At 39.3% G+C, this 17,442-nt stretch overlaps 1 protein-coding gene across 1 annotated transcript in view; it reads right to left on the bottom strand.

Annotated features, from left to right (window-relative positions):
- STX17 (syntaxin 17) overlaps positions 1-16,722 on the bottom strand; it is a 24,269-nt gene extending 7,547 nt beyond the window's left edge. Inside the window, exons 1-3 of the mRNA XM_010143535.1 lie at positions 16,600-16,722; positions 10,001-10,066; positions 2,100-2,319 (exon numbers count right to left, since the gene is read on the bottom strand). Coding sequence (XP_010141837.1) covers positions 2,100-2,319; positions 10,001-10,066; positions 16,600-16,722 — 409 coding nt within the window. The remainder of the gene's footprint in view (positions 1-2,099; positions 2,320-10,000; positions 10,067-16,599) is intronic.
- Between the last annotated feature and the right edge of the window lie 720 nt (positions 16,723-17,442).

Genomic DNA, 17,442 nt, shown 5'->3' with positions numbered 1-17,442 from the left:
GCCTAGGAAAGGTTTAACTTCCACAACCAGGATAGCCACACCAAATCAGCCAATGGGATATTCAACACCATTCTGACAACATGCCCGGTATATATATATATATAAACATATGTACATATATATATGTACATATATAAGGCAATTTCAAACAGCGGTGTGGTGGCACGGTGCGGCGGCACGGTGCGGCATGTTGCAGCGATAGTGGTAAGCAGTGTGGCGGTTTCTCTCTCTTTGTGCTGTTTTTTTTAACCTTCTTTTTCGCCCTTCCCCTCCTCCAGAGACAGCGAGGAGCGAGCGAGCAGCTGCCTGGTTCTTAGTCTCCAGCTGGTTCAAACCACGACACTCCTCCCTGGTGCCCAACGTGGGGCCACAGGAAGGGTTGAGATCAGCAGGTCTGACCCAAGCGTGTTAAACCAGTTCTGCTGTAACACTCTGTGTATTCGTTAGGTCGTCCACGGGCACCAGCTGGTCCATTGCTCGCGTGGTGGTGCTGTAAATCCTGGTGTGCACCAGGTATTCCCTGTGGGGGTGTTTATCGTCTCTGGCAGACGGACCAGCACTATCAAGTGGCTGTTCTTGATATTCTCTGGGGTACGATTATAGCCCTGGTTACAAGTTAACTTGGTATTCGTACATGGCCTTGTTGTTTCTACAGTGACCTCACCCAATCTACGGGCACGGCAGGGCAGGAGACCTTCTCAGCTTCTGAGAATTCTGAACACCCTTGGGAGGCCCAGGGCAGTTTGCTGTTGTTGTGACATCTCCTGAGTGTGTTCCTCACAGCTTTTCCAAGGACAGCACCCAGAGATCTCCCCTGAGGCTGGCAAGTTACGAGTGACAGGGTGCGGGGGCGAGTACGGGCAAGTGCCTGGGACAGTGGTCCCCTCCAATCTTGTTTTGTAATCTTAGCCCTGAACAGGTGCAACACCCTCACAAACTCGTAAAATATTTGGCAAAAAAGATGTTGTCAAGTGGCCAGCTCCAGAGGAACACAAATCACTGCAATGTGCTGGGGCCTGGCCCATGCCTACTGAGCCCTCTTCAAGACCATTCAGTGCCCTCAAGGGGAAGAGAAGGTCTCTGGGCCTAAAAGCAGACCAGCAGAGACTGCAGCTGACCCAGGGAACCAACCCATGCGGGTGACAGTCGTCCCTAGAGAGAAAAAGAAATACACCAAAAAACCCCAGTCTGCTTAGTGGAGGATGATGGTGAACCAGGGTCACCACGAGAACAGGAGGAAGAGGCAGTGCCAGAGGTGATCACCTGATCCCTCTCCCTGAGCGAGCTGCGAGAGAACGCAAAAGGATTTCAGCTGTCATCCAGGAGAGCACGGTGTGCCCTGGCTGCTCCAGCGCTGGGGTAACGGGGCTGGTAGTTTGGAGTTAGAGGGTCGAGATGCCGAGCAGCTGGGATCCCTGACAAGGCGACTGGAAAACAGGCACAGGCTCTCAGCCTCAGGAGGTGACTTCTGTCAGGAGTGAGGGAAAGGTGCCACGTCAAGAAGATGCGGAACGTCACCTAGGCAAGGGGACCACCATGGAGAGAGGTATCCAGTACCTGAGGGAACTGGCTGTGCAGAACAATCTGAATGACGAGCAGCCACCTACAGAGCAGAGTGCAGGCACAGTTTGCCCAGTATCTATACACGGAGAGCCTAGCCAGAGGGCAGGCTGTTTCAAACATCGGCATGGCAGCACAGCGCAGCTCAGTTGGGCACGGTGTGGCGGCAGCACTAAGCAGTGCTTTGTTTTCTCTCTCCTTGTGTTGCTCAAGTAAACTTCCTTTATCTTAATCCACGTGCCTTTACTTTCACCTTTTTCTTCCCCCCCTTCCCCCTGCCAAGGGTAGAAAGGAGTTGGGCGAGCAGCTGCACGGTGCTTAGTTGCCAGCTGGGTTCAAACCACAACATACTCAATTAGAACATGCTCCGCTTAGCAGAACTCAGTCAAAGGTCATGAGAAAAGTGTGGTGTAAGGAAAGAAACCCACTTCTTGATTATTCAGCTGATATCTCATTTGTTCATTTATAGCTGGTCAGAAGAGCTGTGGACTGGAAGCAAAAATATAGCTATATTAGATAGAGAAATTAAATTCTATTACCTCCTCCTACAGTTACAGATCTGGTTAAAGAGGCATCCTCCTGTCCTTTCCGTTGCCTGTTAAGTTCTTCTGCAGATTCAGAGTGGAGCTGCAGGAAGTCTTTTATGGCAAATGAAGCTTCCTCTTTAACAGGATTTATCATTCTCTGCAGAACTGGGATGTCTTCCTGCCGAACTCGCAAACAGAGTTTCTCCATCTCTCTCATATTGGCACGGAGTTGCTGTAATAGTTTTAAGAGTTATTTTGTAGTTTACTACACAAGAGCACCAGACACCTCCAGTGGCTGGGAAGAAACTACCATATTGATGATCTTTCAATAATCATTAAAAGTGCCATTTCTACGTTTTAATACTCTAAGACCAAAAATACCCTCACGAGTCCCATGTTTCAAGCAACCCCTGTGTTCCAGGTCACATCTCTTCTAGGTCCATTTTCTTTTCCAAAGTGCACTGTTTGACTGCAGATGGTTCACCTGTTAAAGACGCCCCAATTGCTCTAAAAGCTCATGCTGCCGTTAATACAGTGAATCCTCCCCTTGAACCCATCCTGGATCTCCCAGACTGTGTTATTTTGTGACCCGGTGCCATTCCCTGGTCTTTTTATAATGCTCTCACAGAAGAGTCACCCCATAAAAAATAAAGCGTTCTGCGGAGAAGGGGCTTGTCTTCACCTCAGGAAGCTCAAGCTGCCTAAAGGCCCACCTCCTACTTTTCCTAAGGCGGGTGACAGTCCTGTACCCAACAGTGATACTGAGACAGACAGCGATTTAGTCACCTCAGCCACAGCTCAACCCCATCCATGGAGGAGGGCACCCGTACTTCCAAGCTCTTCTTTCATGGAGGTGCCACTACATTACAACGAGCTCGCTAAGTCTGTTGTATTTGTAATATCTGCTTGTGCTCGTGAGTTCACTCAGTTCTCCGTCTATCAAAAAACAAATGGGGTGGCAGCTCCCAACACAGCAGTCCCTGAACAGTGCAGTGAGGTGTCACTGGGACATACTGCTGAGTCCTTCTGGACATGGCCTGCTTTCCATAAGGGAAACAGCTATCTGCCCCAGGAGAGTACGAACCAAAGACCAAGGAACTGATGGTACCTACTACCTTCCCCGGCAAACTAATTTATCCACACCACCAGCCAACCACAGAACAAGGTAGAAATATTTTTGAAGCCATCTCCATCAATATTTTGATTTTCTTGCTGTCGATTTCATACTTTATCCATTTCTCCAAGTAAAGAAGTCTGTTTCATTTTTGGGTTTCAATTAAAGTATTAAACTAATTAATTTACTATGTAATTACTAAAGTTATTTCAGTGTCTGCGATCAAGGTCTTTACCAAAATATTTACACAAGTTATTTTATTTGGATGTTATTTTAAGTTGTTTTAAGTGATTGCTTCTCAAAATTTGCTTTTTTTTTTTATACTGACTGTGGTTGATTACAGCACTTCCAGATACAATTTGCAACCCCCAACTCCCCCAAAATCATCATTTTCCTTTTGTAGAGACAACTTCAGAGACAAAGGAGAAAGTTTTCCCTTACCCCCGCCCCCCCCCAATATTTATCTTCTTTTTTCAGAAGACAGACAAATATATTTCTTGGATTGGCATATCAAATATAATAAACCAGAAGTATTTCTGTAGTTTCAAGAGTTTTGACAAGTTATAAACTATTCACAACGAGCAGTAAGAGTCTGTGCGCAGGCACCTCTGAGATAAATTTCTGTCTACAGCAAAAATAGAGGAGTTTTTAATATCTAAAAATGCACCCAACTTTTTCTACAAATGAAAAGAAGAAATTTATAGTTTAAATTATACCACTTACAGTTTTAAGACAGAGTTTTATCCAGTTATAAAAAAATAAGACAGGAATAAAATAATATTAATTGCACTACATTATACGATTATGTAATAAATTTTATTATTTACTGCACTATTTACCAACTGTTTTGAATATTCTTCTCACAGCAGAACAAGAGAATAGATTAACACCAGTGACTGGTTAGAAAAAGGAAGGTTTTTTTCCATAATACAAACCAGGTACTGGTAATGACTTAAAGGCTATGTTACTTATCTGGAAAAGCAAGAGCTAGATGGCACCTGTTTTATTTATGTACACTAGTAGAATTATTTTGTAACACGTATAAAAAAAACAGTAAAAATATCCCTAGAGGAGATTAATTCAACAACAAATTGAAATAGTACTGCACAAGTCGTATTAGGCAACCACAGAAAGAGCTATTGATTTGTAAAAACCACGTGTCAGATCATTACGAGTATGCTCTATTGTACGCCTGAGCCAAGGGTACTACCAGCCAACTTGGGCTGCATTCTTTAAGGCTAACCCCAGGTTAAAAAACCACAGAGTAACAGTAAAAAAAGGGAGATACAAAAAATAACTCTATAAGACATTGAGTTGAATTAGAAACATGGTACCCAATAATCTTCCTCATAGATTTTTCATATTAATCTGCCTTGCTCCTCCTGTTATCTTCCTCCCATGCTCTGCCCATAAGTACTGAAAACAGGAGAATGTCATCACTGTCATAGTCCACCACACGCCAAAATTCTCAGTTTATAAAATCTTGGAATTTCATTTAAACAATAAAACAGGACTATCTAAACACAACATTCATTTTTTAATTATCTATTTAATGATCTATTATCATATATTATACGCAGAGGACTGAGTGAAGTTGATCCTGCTATTTTGCTTCCGAAACAAAACTATTATTATCCTGTCTTTGGCCATAATGGAAACAAAAAATGACATGCCAAAATGAAAACATGTTATGAAACAGTGACAATAGTGAGTTTGGGATGAGCTAATAACGCTTCCAGGGCAGTTTCTTTTAAAAAAAAGGAAGTTTCCCAGTTGAAATTGAGTTAAAACAGCTCTGCTAGGGATTTGTACTGCTGCAGTTGGGGCAAATTACCAGCATAGCCAATGCACGAGCATAATGAAAACGGCTACTGTGCAGTGACCAACACAACCACCAACTTGGCGCTGGAGTTTTCAAAAATCCTGAACAGAAGCTTCAAGAGATACAAACTACTCAGGAACGGTTAAATCACTTCCACAGTTTGTTATTACCTTGCCAGTCAAAGAGAAATATCTGAGAGAAAGAACATGGGGCAATCAGATGGTGACATCTGCCTATTTGGTGAAATTTAATTTCAGTACGTCTTCCTTTGTGGTTTTGGAGAGGACTCTTGTTCCATTTACTGTCAGTTAAACAGAAGCTAAATGGATTCAGCCTAGCAAGAAAGCTAAGCCCCGCTGCGAGGAGACACGTCTTAGGAGCTCACCAGGGTGTAACATGATAAACGTTACGGATATGCAAATGACTGTGACTTCTTTTTGTAATCATTTTACTGGGACAGAGTTTAATTTCTGGGTACAGCACGGAAGTACATCATCCTCTTCCCAACTGTTTCCTCTTTTCAAACCAAGCTTACTTAGTGGGGTAGGTAATACAAAATTCTGTTTTCATTTATGGGAACCTGCTGAGTTTCAAACTCACCAAATTCAGCCAAAAGACAAAGTTTTTCTTTACAATATTTGCAATTTTGGTCTGTTAACAAAGACTGTTATTTGAGTTTGGAAGTTTCGAACAGCATTCTCACTGAAACTGTAGGAAAACAAAGCTGGTGAAAACCTTGGGAAGTCATCCCTTCACAGCATGACCTGCTGTCCCTGTTTTATTCCTGACAGTTGTTCATCTAATCTGGTCTTCAAAGGACTTCTTCACGAAGAAGTCCTTGATATGATACCGCAAGAATTCATTCTCCTAACTGCTACAGCATTTTCCTTACGTCAAACAGAAATCTCTGTTGTCCCAGTTCAAACCAGGTATCTCTAATCCTCTGTTCAAAACAGAGGAAGACCAGCCCTGTCCTCTTTGCAACCATCTTTTCCATGCTTGCAAACTGACAGCCCTCCACTGTCAGGTGTTCCTTAGGCAACAGAACTAATTTATCAGTCTTTCCAAATAAGCCTCATTTTCTCAACTTCTGACCATTTTCATTGCTCTCCCTGAACGCTTCCTAATCAGTCAAAAAAAGCTTCCTTTACAGCGTGCTGCCCAAACTGGACTCCCTATTCCACCTGGGATCCTACTACTGCTGATCAAAACAGCTGTATGAGAGACCACGCTGACAACGCTGCCGTTTATACATCCCTCCACATTATTTGGCTTTTTTGTATCACCATTATACGATTGGTTCACTTTTACTCTGTTTGTCAAGTCCTCTTCTGAAGATGTGCTGCCCCAATGGCTTTCCATGCTGGATCTATACAGCCAACGATTGTCCTTGTCCTCATACAAAAAACATACTGATTTTTCACCTGCTTCAGTACTGACCCAATGCGAGGCCCCCGGGCACCAGGAGAAACACCAGATCTGCATGGCTCCACCTTGTACAAACATGAAAGGGCTGAGGTGAGATCAAAACCCTTGAAAAGGCAGCAGAGACTTGAGCTGTAGTATTATTTCCAGGTAACATCTGATCTCTCTACCAGTTACGGAAATATCTGAAGTTCTATCTAGGCTCCCAGCCACAGATACCTGAAAATCACAGTGCAAGTATCTACTTCAGCCACGCGTCCTGGCCAAAACTGATGTTCCCAGAGCACTCAAACTCCAGCACTTCACTTAACCCTTGTCCCCAACAGCCTATACTGTTTCTAACACTACCAATTAACTGAATGATGGCGGTCATGCCATTATCACACTCAATGTCTGCCACCATCGTTCTTTTTCTTCTTCTTGGTTGTGTTATCAGTAAGTGTACTGTAATATACATTTTCCAACAGTTTACACTTTAAACTCTTTATGCCGAAATAGCACATGAATGACATAGGATCTGTCACGTCCAACAAATCAGTCTATCTCCTGTCTTCCATGCTTCACTCACTGCCAACTCCCCCTTCATTCTGCATGATGTTTTAAATTAAAAAGTAAATAGCACCTCCAAAGAAACCCACCACCTTAAGCCCTCTTCTGTATTAAAGGATCTATGTTACAAATTTCTTGGCATAGGTCAAAGAAACCGAGTTTAAGGATATATTTACCCTACAGATGGCCAGATGCTGCAATAGTGACCTGATTTTACATGACCCTTTACTGATACCATAATCTCCTGCAGCACTAAGCTCATCTACCCCGTTTCTCTGCTTTCTCAGTGTATTTCCGCAGTATTCCAGAAAGATACTTAATTTGAGAACCACGTAATTTCAAAGATGGTACAAAAGATGTGAGCCATACAACTAAGCTTTGAAGATTTTTTTGAAGAATTCTGCAAAAGAGAGCTGGCTGAAAACTATCTTTTACTTGTAAACCATTTTGAGTTGAAATGGAAATCATAAAAGTGAAAAAGAAAAAAAAAACAGATTAACATTTTTTAAGTAGTTTTCCAGGTGAGAGCACCATACAGAGACATCTGCCTAAGTTATGTTTTGCAGAACAGGATCTCCCTTCATGGGCTGAATATAGACTAAAGCAGGATCATTTATCCTAGTATTCTTTTTTTTTGTTCAATGTCTTACATCCTCTTGTAACTGCAGCATTTTTCTTCCTCTCACTATTAATCTGATAGAGACAGTCCTTAGGTGTTACAACAAAATACTGCCATTTCATGGAAATTAGCTTAAATCTTGCATTAATTAACTAATTGTATGGTACAGTCAGCACACAAGTGGGCAAAGCCTCGCAAAACTGCCTATTTATTCAGGCCTTCACATTGTAACAAGTCCATGGACTGCCCCTAAAAATTAATAGCTAAAAGAGCACATTCGTTGTATACAAGAGCTATTTCCTCAGTATTACTGAAAGGGTTTCATCATGCCCTGTGCAAAGACTTCCCTGGTTTCTTCACTTTCCTTTTTAGAAGCTTTTAATGTGGCATCCAGTCACCAGAAAGAAGAGGTACACATTTATGCTCATCTATACTTCTATTATAATTTTGACCACCATCAAAAGTACAACAGAAGTAATTATTCTGGGTAAACTGAAAATTCAGAAAAATGTCTAATTATGTGCACATGGATTAAATGTAGAGTGGCTGTGCATATATTTGTCTAAAACCTGTGGCAGATGCCTTGGGTCAATATTGACTTAGGGATTCCTAATGTATTTTTACAACATCTAATTTTGAGAGCAAAGTGTGTGCTGCAGAGAACATTTGGTATCACAATAATTAATCTGATTTCTTTGCAAACAAACAGATCACAAGACCATTGGTAAACATTTAAACAGCTTACAGCAAACACATTCTACATGTCATATAATTTATTATCAAGTACTCCAGACTCCTAACTATTTAATTAAAACAAAGAGCTAGCCCACTCTTCTTCCACAAACCCAGGTACTCATTCTGCTCTCTGGGTATCAGAATGTGAATGACCGTAATGCAGAACTTGTATCCGGATCTAAATGCAATAAGCAGGAAATAAAATCTAAGAAAACTTATTTTGGCTGAGAGTGAAAATAGCAGGATTCGAGACAAATATAAAGGTTTCAGTAATAAAGTACTTAGTGCATTTCAAAACATCATCTTCAAATGATTTCTTTTTCTCTAAACAAACGATGCTTATAAAAAAGAGTTCCAAGAGGAGCCTTTCCTACCCCTCATGTGAAAACAGATTGATGCACTGACATAAGCAAACACATGCTTACTCCATTGCACCTGTCAGAATGCCATTGTTTTAGCAGGATTTCCACTTTTTTGAAGTGGAAGACTTTTTTGATATTAAGAATAAATTTACATTCAAATTTCAAAAATGCGTGGTAGAAAACCAAAATAAACATTCAAATCCGCAAATAATAGAAAAATCAAGTGGATTTTATATATACCTTATCATCAACACTAAAAAAGCTCATTAACACCTTCCACTCCTCAGAAAAGACACATAACTCCAGCTCTACCTACAGTCTAATACTGTTGTTCTATGAGGATTAAGTTCTTTCTGTCTGAGGTGGTGTTGGTTTTTTTCCTTTTCATTTTTAGTCTGGCTTATTTCCCACAGGAGTCAGTAAGCACTGCAACAAACACGGGAATTTACAGTGTTAGAGTTATGAAGTACAGTGGTTTAGGACTGCGCTACCCCTGACGGCAAACCCTGCTTGTCTAGACGCAGCACAGGTCACAAAAGGTTTGTTCTAGTAACAATGTCATGACCCTCCTCTGAACAACAGCTATGAAACCGACACAAGATGCCTCTCATGCTGGCAGAGATACGTCTCTGCCCAAAATTTTGCCAGCACAGCATGTTGTAAACAGTAGCTGCTATATCTGCGTCAGCAAACTCTGCAGTGCAGATCTGGTTTGTGTTTTTCTGTACCGATAAACTTTGGCTGCGTGCTATTGAGCAGCACTGATGTTTGGCATTAGCTTCCGCATCATTCTCATCAAGACATGCATTTTTTTAGAAACAGATGTGAGATGCCCTGTGTGCTAAGTTATGGGGACTACGCATGAAGTCACTGAAATGATGACATGCTGACAAATGCGTCTGATATTTCCTCTGTGGATGATATTATGCGTCTAACAAGGGATTTGCACACCAAACTAGTAGTCCAGACGTTCTGTGTTTGGTCTGAAACCATGCTTTAAAATTAACAGTATCCCTTATGGCAATTCCTGTCTTCTAACTTAGTAATGTAAGAGGATAGTTGGTAAACCACCAGGGTCTCCGAACTTTTGTTTGTTCAAGAATCTTGAAACATTTCTGACTGTATGTGCCTCACAGGACACAATTAGGAAATCTCTGCCTTTTAAATAAAGTAAAGCAACACCACATACTTGTCAAATCCACCTGTCAGGTAACCCATCCCTGAGGTAACTACTACTGTTTATGTCATTTAATTGCATTAATATCACAGCCATTGTAATAACCTTACCTGAACTGTTCGTCCTGCGTTAATGTGCTCTTCATGCAACCTGTCCCAGAGCCTGCATCTCTGATACTAAAATAAAGGAAAAATACTCCATATAATTGCTATTTTTACCAACTCGCTACATAGAAAGAAGGAACCTTCAGTAAAAAATAGTTTTAATTTTCCCAGATTGACAGTAAAGAAGCTCAGTCATAGGCATTTCCACTGCAGAATTACAGAGGTAAATGGCAATGTATTTTGTGAATGGTTTTGTACAATGTACTTTACAGAACTGCAGATGATGAGGGTTTCAGCATCAGTTTTAACAACAAACAGATCTTGATACCACTGTGGCAGAAATCACTTAGTGGTCAGTAAAATGAAAGGCAGAAGAAGGAAAAAGTAATGGAACAGGGAATAAGCAGTACATGGTCATACGGGACAAGAAGATACCTAATATTATTTAGAAAGAAAATTGTACTGATTACAAAACACCACTGTCTGCACTTATACTTACCATTTCTAAATGGTTAAAAATGGTTACGAGAACCATCAGGGCAAATCTGGCACCTGCATGAGGCTCCTCTAATTTCCATGGGAAGCTATCCATGCAACACGTGCCATGGGACAGAGACCAGAGTAACTATTCTACTAGCAGAGACCGAGGTTTGTGAAAGGACTGTGTATCATCACATATGAACCTTTTCCTCATAACAATAAATCAGGCCTTGCCACTGGCAGTTGACATAAATAACAGAGACGTTATCATGAAGAAGTGTAGTAAAACACTAGAAATACACGATGCGATTCCTAAATATGTGCTGAAACCATCATAGAATGCATTTACAATACTGGACAATATTAGAATATTCTTTTTAATTGTTTAAATAACAAGACAAAATATTTATCATCATTTACCATGTGAGATATTTTTATATAAAGTTTAATTCCTCAATTTCTTAGTATGCTTTGTTACCATTAAAAAACTTTATCTACAGACTACATCTTCCCTAAATTCTTTTCATGAAGAAAGGTCACAGCAATAAGGATCACAAGTTACTCGGCTTCCTAAAACACAATGAGAAATCTGAAGTTACTTCTTATTTTCAGAGAAAAAAGATCTTTCATGTTAGGATTTTGTAGTGTTATGGAAGAGAAAAAGTTTACTGTTCAATTAAGTCAGATTAAAGTGGTTTTTCTAGGAAATGAGCAACTTCTGCATAAGATATTAAGACATTAAAATTACTGTCATTCCTCTTTAAAATAAAATGGACAAAAAAAATCTGTATCAACAATAGATCTCCCAACTGAGTCATCCCTGAAAGCATACTGAAACAGGAATTTCTGAGAGTGGAACAGAAGGGGTTTGGGGGAAAATTACCTTTTCAATTTCAGCTGTCTGTAATACACTGTCCTCATACCAAATAATAAAAAATCCCATTTTCCAGTTAAGCACGATAAGACAAATTCCTCGAGAAACCTTTATCGCTCTTTATAATTTCTGCTAGAAATGCTGTGTTACATATTTAGAATTTATTACTTTGCTTCAAAATTCCTAGTACGCTAGAGAGCTGGGGTTGTTTAACCTAGAGAAGGCTCCAAGGACCTGATTGCAACCTTTCAGTATCTAAAGAGGGCTTAGAAGAACAAGACTTTTTGCTAAGGCCTGCAGTGACAGGACAAGGGGCAAAGCTTCTAAACTGAAAGAGGGAAAGTTTAGATTGGACAGGAGAAACAAATCTTTTACAGTGAGGTTGGTGAGACACTGGAACAGGTTGCCCTGAGAAGCTGTGGATGGCCCCTCACAGGAAGTGTTCAAGGCCAGGTTGGATGGGGCTTTAAGCTCCCTGATGTAATGGAAGTTGTCCCTGTCCACTGCATGGGGGTTGAATGAGATGATCTTTAAAGGTCCCTTCCAACCCAAACAACTCTGTGGTTTTGTGATTTTATGATACTTAATCATAACTGTGCTACAGCCAAAGAGTTTCTGTTCCTCATGAGAAATACAAAACATAAGGTTACTCTTAGAAAATTTATCTCTTTTCCGCTTTGCCCCATTCTCTTTAGAAAAAACCTTCACGCTTATTATTTGGATCCCTTCCATTTCTCCTTGAAAATATCCAGTGACACAGAGAGAACTCATGGCTTTTCATATCTTCTGCATTGATTTTTGTAGCAGGTAGTGCTCACCAACATTTCTAAAAGCTCTACAATAAATGTCTTATACAAATGTACACACTGATGAAGACAGCAGCAAGACTCAGATATTTTGATTTCTCATTTGTGTCACCTTTATGTATCTTTGCATCAAAACAATGGCTCCCAGTCAAAGGTAAAAAGTGTTTTGCACATCATCCTTTAAGTTTGGCACAGCCACAGGAAATCAAAAAGCAACAGAGAAAAGGATGCCATGTCTTAAGACTTTTTTTTTAAAGGATAAATAAACGACAAAGTTTAGGGCAGCACGACAAAAATCTTCACCTTCCTGTACTACCATGACAACTGCTTCCATCTAACAGAGGCTGACAGAGAGTTGTAGCTCGTTTGGATAAGCATGCATTTTATTGCCTCTTTTGGAGTGAAAGGCCATCCAGCCCACCGAATGTGCTTTAGAAAATGAGAACTCTTTGAGGAAAACATGGAAAGAAAAAAGCCACAAGTTTAGAGCACCGATTTCTTAAGCATATAATTTTTAAGTCTTCTGAAATTTTCATATGGAAAGTTGGACTCTCAGATAGTTGAGAAGCAATGATGATGGATTTGTGGTAGCCACTTCCTCTGAAAAGGTGTACCCAAGGTCAAATTTCATTATATATTGATTTTATAGTTTCTTCAAACAGTGAATTAGTAGATTAATTGTTTGGACTATCTCTGGAACCTAAGGTTTAAATCAATATTCATGAAATGAGGTTAGAGATATTGGCTTCATCATAAGTAAATAATGTTGCTGCTCTAAGCAATTTGACATAATTAGTGATTTTTGCTTAAAAGTAGCCTGTAAAATAAACAGGATCAGATTTTACAAAATTATCCTTTTACCTCTAGGGATGTTTTGTTTACATGGCTGAAAGTTAATTTTACATAAAGTATTTTAGAGAAAACCATTTAGGCTGCTGATGCTGACGGCTCACAGAAGCACTGTAACTCATTCATTATGGCCAAAATGCATGTAACATACATAAAATGCAAATTATCATGGAAGTATTTCAACCAAACTATTGCAAGCGTTCTGATAATCTAAAACTATCTAGTGACAGAAATTCAAATTCCGATTTGTCATATTTTTGTTCTCACCTTCTCATGAATTTATCAATAGAGTAAACTTTGGAATATTTATAAGTCATATAGCCAGAAAAGTATTTTAAAAAAAGAGTTAAACTTTCAGATTTTAAGAACATTACACTGAGTGCAGACTTGCTAAAGAAACTGGCATTTAGGGACTATTTTTATACTCAGATGTGTTACTTCTCATACATGTTTGTGTCTTATATTTTTTGTTAATACTCAGAAGTTCTGAAGTCTTCAGTACTTCTAAACACCTTCTGGTACAGTTACAGTTTATTTAAATGTTTTACTGATAGTTACTTGTTTCTCATAATTCTATTAATTTCTAACTTAAACATTGAATCTACCAGTATTTACTGTCTAGGGATGCAGAAATTTTTAATGGTATTCTGAAATCAGTAAGATAAACATATACTAAGCATTGCTACCACTTCTTGCTTCCATTGTTTCAGAGGAAGTGCAGTCAACACTTTGATTTTAAGAACTAATTTTTTAACAATTTTTAAAGGAATTTTCTGATATGCAAATTTTACTGTGTTAACTGAACAGATCATTCACGCTGATACCATCAACAATTTGAAGATCTCAAGGCAGATACCAAGTCTGGTATCTGGTCCAAACCAGACACTTGTAGATTGCATTAGATTTTTACACTCAATATAAAACTCATCTGCTCAGTGAAGCATCTTGATATTTCAGTGTGGTCACTGAATGCCATTACAGAAACACTGCAGTCCATGATGCCTATAATTGAACTCTGCCTAAGCCTGAGTTTCTCTGACAATGCTTTGAACAAAGTGTTAGATCAGAACTAACCTAGACTTCTTTAATGCTGAGTGCTAATAGTTTCTGCATTTTCTTCTAGACACAGTAAATTCTTGCAATGCCCTCCCCTTCTGTCTGCAAAACAAGGAATGTTTGATACACCTGAGTTGCTGGGCCAATAAAGACTTCAGCAGACCAAACCATGGCTGAATCAGGTGGAATGTATTTTGCCCCTTTCCTGACACCATGCCTAGATACAGCATATTATTCTTTGTCTAAATATCGAAAAGATTTTCAGCAAGATCAACCAGTAACTGGCTACCCCTCCTCACTGATCAGGTTCTGCAAAAAAATATCAGTTTGTGAATACTGCAGTTTATATCCTTATTGTATCCTTATTACACCCTTACCATGGAAGAGTCAAATTACTATCTCCCATTATTAGTCCCAGCAGCCCCAGGTCTCCCTCTATCCTAGTTTGTCTCACATGCCATGGTCAGTCACCATTTCTGCACTTTCACCTCCCATCTGAGGTACTTCTTCAAAAGCTCCACCTACCCAGTTTTTTTATTCTTTATTTACATGAGCCAGGAAGAGTTTCCTCTTCAACGTAAATAAGGGAAAGTAAGAGAATGAGACAGTGGAGACACAGAAAAATCGTCTCCCTGTTTTCCTTCTCAGATTCAGGACCGATCAAATTAGCAACTCCAGAAATGGGTTCTGCTGATTTCTAAGCACAGGAGCATCCCTTTTTGTTGGATAATCTTTAGCAGTCTTCAGCTGGTGAAGTTTAACAAGTATCTACTGAGTACTTGCGAACCACTTGAGGTTTTCTTTCAGAATCATACTTCTTGGCCAAAAAAGGCAGGTTTTTAGAGACATAGCAAAATGTGCAGTCCAGACAAAGACCACCCCACAAAAACATCTCAACTGTTACAACACACATCACTGCTTTGAAAAGAAATTATCACTAAGCTATCACTCACTTATTATCACTTAAACTAAGTATTTCTTATTGAAAGAAATCACTACACTTGAACAACACATTACTTCTTGACTATGTCCTCAGAAACAAATACATGGATTTATTTTCTCCTCTCCCATTCCCAAACTAATCAAGGCAGAAAAAATTACATATTTGGTAAAGTTACAGAAAAGTTATGGTAAAAGTTGTGAACAAACAAACGACAGCAGCAAATGCAAAACAGTTTCACAGAATCACAGGATGGCCAGAGTTGCAGGGAACCTCTGGAGATCATCTAGTCCAATGCTCCTGCTAAAGCAGCTTCTCCTACAGCCGGCTGCACAGGACAGGTGGGTTTTGAACATCTCCAGAGAAGACAATTGTTTCAACAATATAGTCATTATATGCACCCTTCAGACCATACCTTTCAGGAAATCCAAATCACGTGCTCCTATTTTCTCCAAATTTCTTCATTCCTTCCCAAGGTGTTAAAAAATGTGGACAGTTGTCCTACACCATCCAAATTTACATATACTCTTGATTTTATACACTGTGAATAAGCCTAGCCAAACTAATATGACGTGTGATTTTTCAGAAACATGCAGAACTGCACTGAACTAGAAACACTATCACTGATTTTTCTGCGGTGCTAAGTACAATCTTTTCTAAACAAGTATGTCTTCTATGGTCATTTCAAAACTTCCATCCCAATGTTGATATTAGGACTGTAAGGATGTTTGAGACACCCTCTTCCTTTCTTATTGGTGTCACCTGTTGTAGTAAATCTCTTACCACCTTCCTCAACAAACCAATTTCTCTATTTCCCCAGGCTATATCTATACTAATAAACAGAGATTGAGAATGTTTCAATTCTGAAACCTGATCACCTATGCTGTTAAATTGTTAGAACTGTCCTTGGCCATGCCAAACAGCTCTCTCACATAAACAGTTCCTGAGAACCGCCAAGGAGCTACAAACACAGAACGGAGGCTACTTCCCATTAGCAATGTGGGTGCAGCCACCCTCTTTTGCTGAATACAAGGATGTGATAATATGGACATGGGCCATTTCATGCCAGACAACTGTCCTGAGCATGTTTATTTTGCCACTATAGGCATTGCCACAGTGTATGCAAGAATTTAACTTCTTGGAAGCATACTCAGTTTCACTGTCAAGTGTCAGCTAATGTCAACAAGAAGCATATAAACACACTGCAATTTTGATGTTTTTCTATTTACTTAAATAATTCAATCCATTTCTCTCAAGTCAGTTTAAAAATAGAGAGAAAAAGACAGGTATAAACAGTAAGTTACTCAGAATAGTTGGCAGCAAACCCCTGTGACTTAAAAATAAAGTAAGAATAAGGCTACTTTCTTACAATAACTTTAATACAGAACAGCAATGTTTCTCACTCTGCAGACTGACTAGCTAGTACAGATGTAAAAGCCGTTGTACACACTGAATTACCAGAGAATACAGAAGTTTCATTTTTAACCAAATTTGAATTAAAGCATTTCATAATCTTTTCATCAAAATCTCTATATAATTTTCCAGTGTGACTGCTTCTATACTCTAAAGAGAACTGCATTACTAAAAAGGGAACACTAACCTTCTCAATATTTATTTGGTGTTTTCTTAACCTTTCCAAATCAGTTGGAATTGCCACTTTAATGAATTTCTGAATGGCAGGTTCAATCCGACGGAGTTTAATTTTGTCGTCATCTTCAGACATCGTAAAAGCAGCTTCCAAGTCGACACTTGTCCAGTATACCTCTACCAAGGTAGAAACCCCTAAAAACCAAAGAATTACAGGCTTACAAAAATGCAGTACTTTAGAATCACTTTTTCAAAGAAAGAAAATCAAGAAAATCAGTCTTGCCAATAACCACATCTATTCCACAATCAAATTTATTCCACAACCACATCTGAGCAATATTAACTACTTAAAATTTGGATACTGTATTTACATGTAAATGTATTATTTCCATTTATTTGCAGGCTTTGGTAATCATTTTTCATACATAAAAATTAACACTAACAAAAAAATAGCTAAATAATTAAGGCAGATGCAAACATGCTTTGTAGCATAATGATAGATGGAAGCCTCTGAAAAAACCTGCCTATTAGTTGCGTTGTTTGATCAGACTTCAAGTTTTGCCAACTAACATTCTGAATCATCTTAAAAATTGTAAAATGTGTCCTGAAAAGACACCAAAATAAAAATAATGTCCACTTCCTAGAAAGATTAAGAGCTCCTGAGTGAAGAAGGTTTGCATTCCAAATTGCATTTGTCCCCTACTGAAAATGCCTAAGGCATCACCTAACAAGGGGTTTAAGCAGGTTGCTGAAATATTTACAGGACCAGTAGGTACATAAGCAGCCTGTTCCCTGCATATGCATAAAACTTAACTTTGGAGTTTTGCTTCTCTTAAAGCAAGCTGTGTAAAACTGT

The sequence above is a fragment of the Buceros rhinoceros genome, unplaced genomic scaffold (assembly GCF_000710305.1).
Source record: "Buceros rhinoceros silvestris isolate BGI_N320 unplaced genomic scaffold, ASM71030v1 scaffold279, whole genome shotgun sequence".
Classification (NCBI taxonomy): Eukaryota; Metazoa; Chordata; class Aves; order Bucerotiformes; family Bucerotidae; genus Buceros; species Buceros rhinoceros.
The sequence above is the reverse complement of the archived record's forward strand: the minus strand, read 5'-3'. Positions and strand labels throughout refer to the sequence as shown.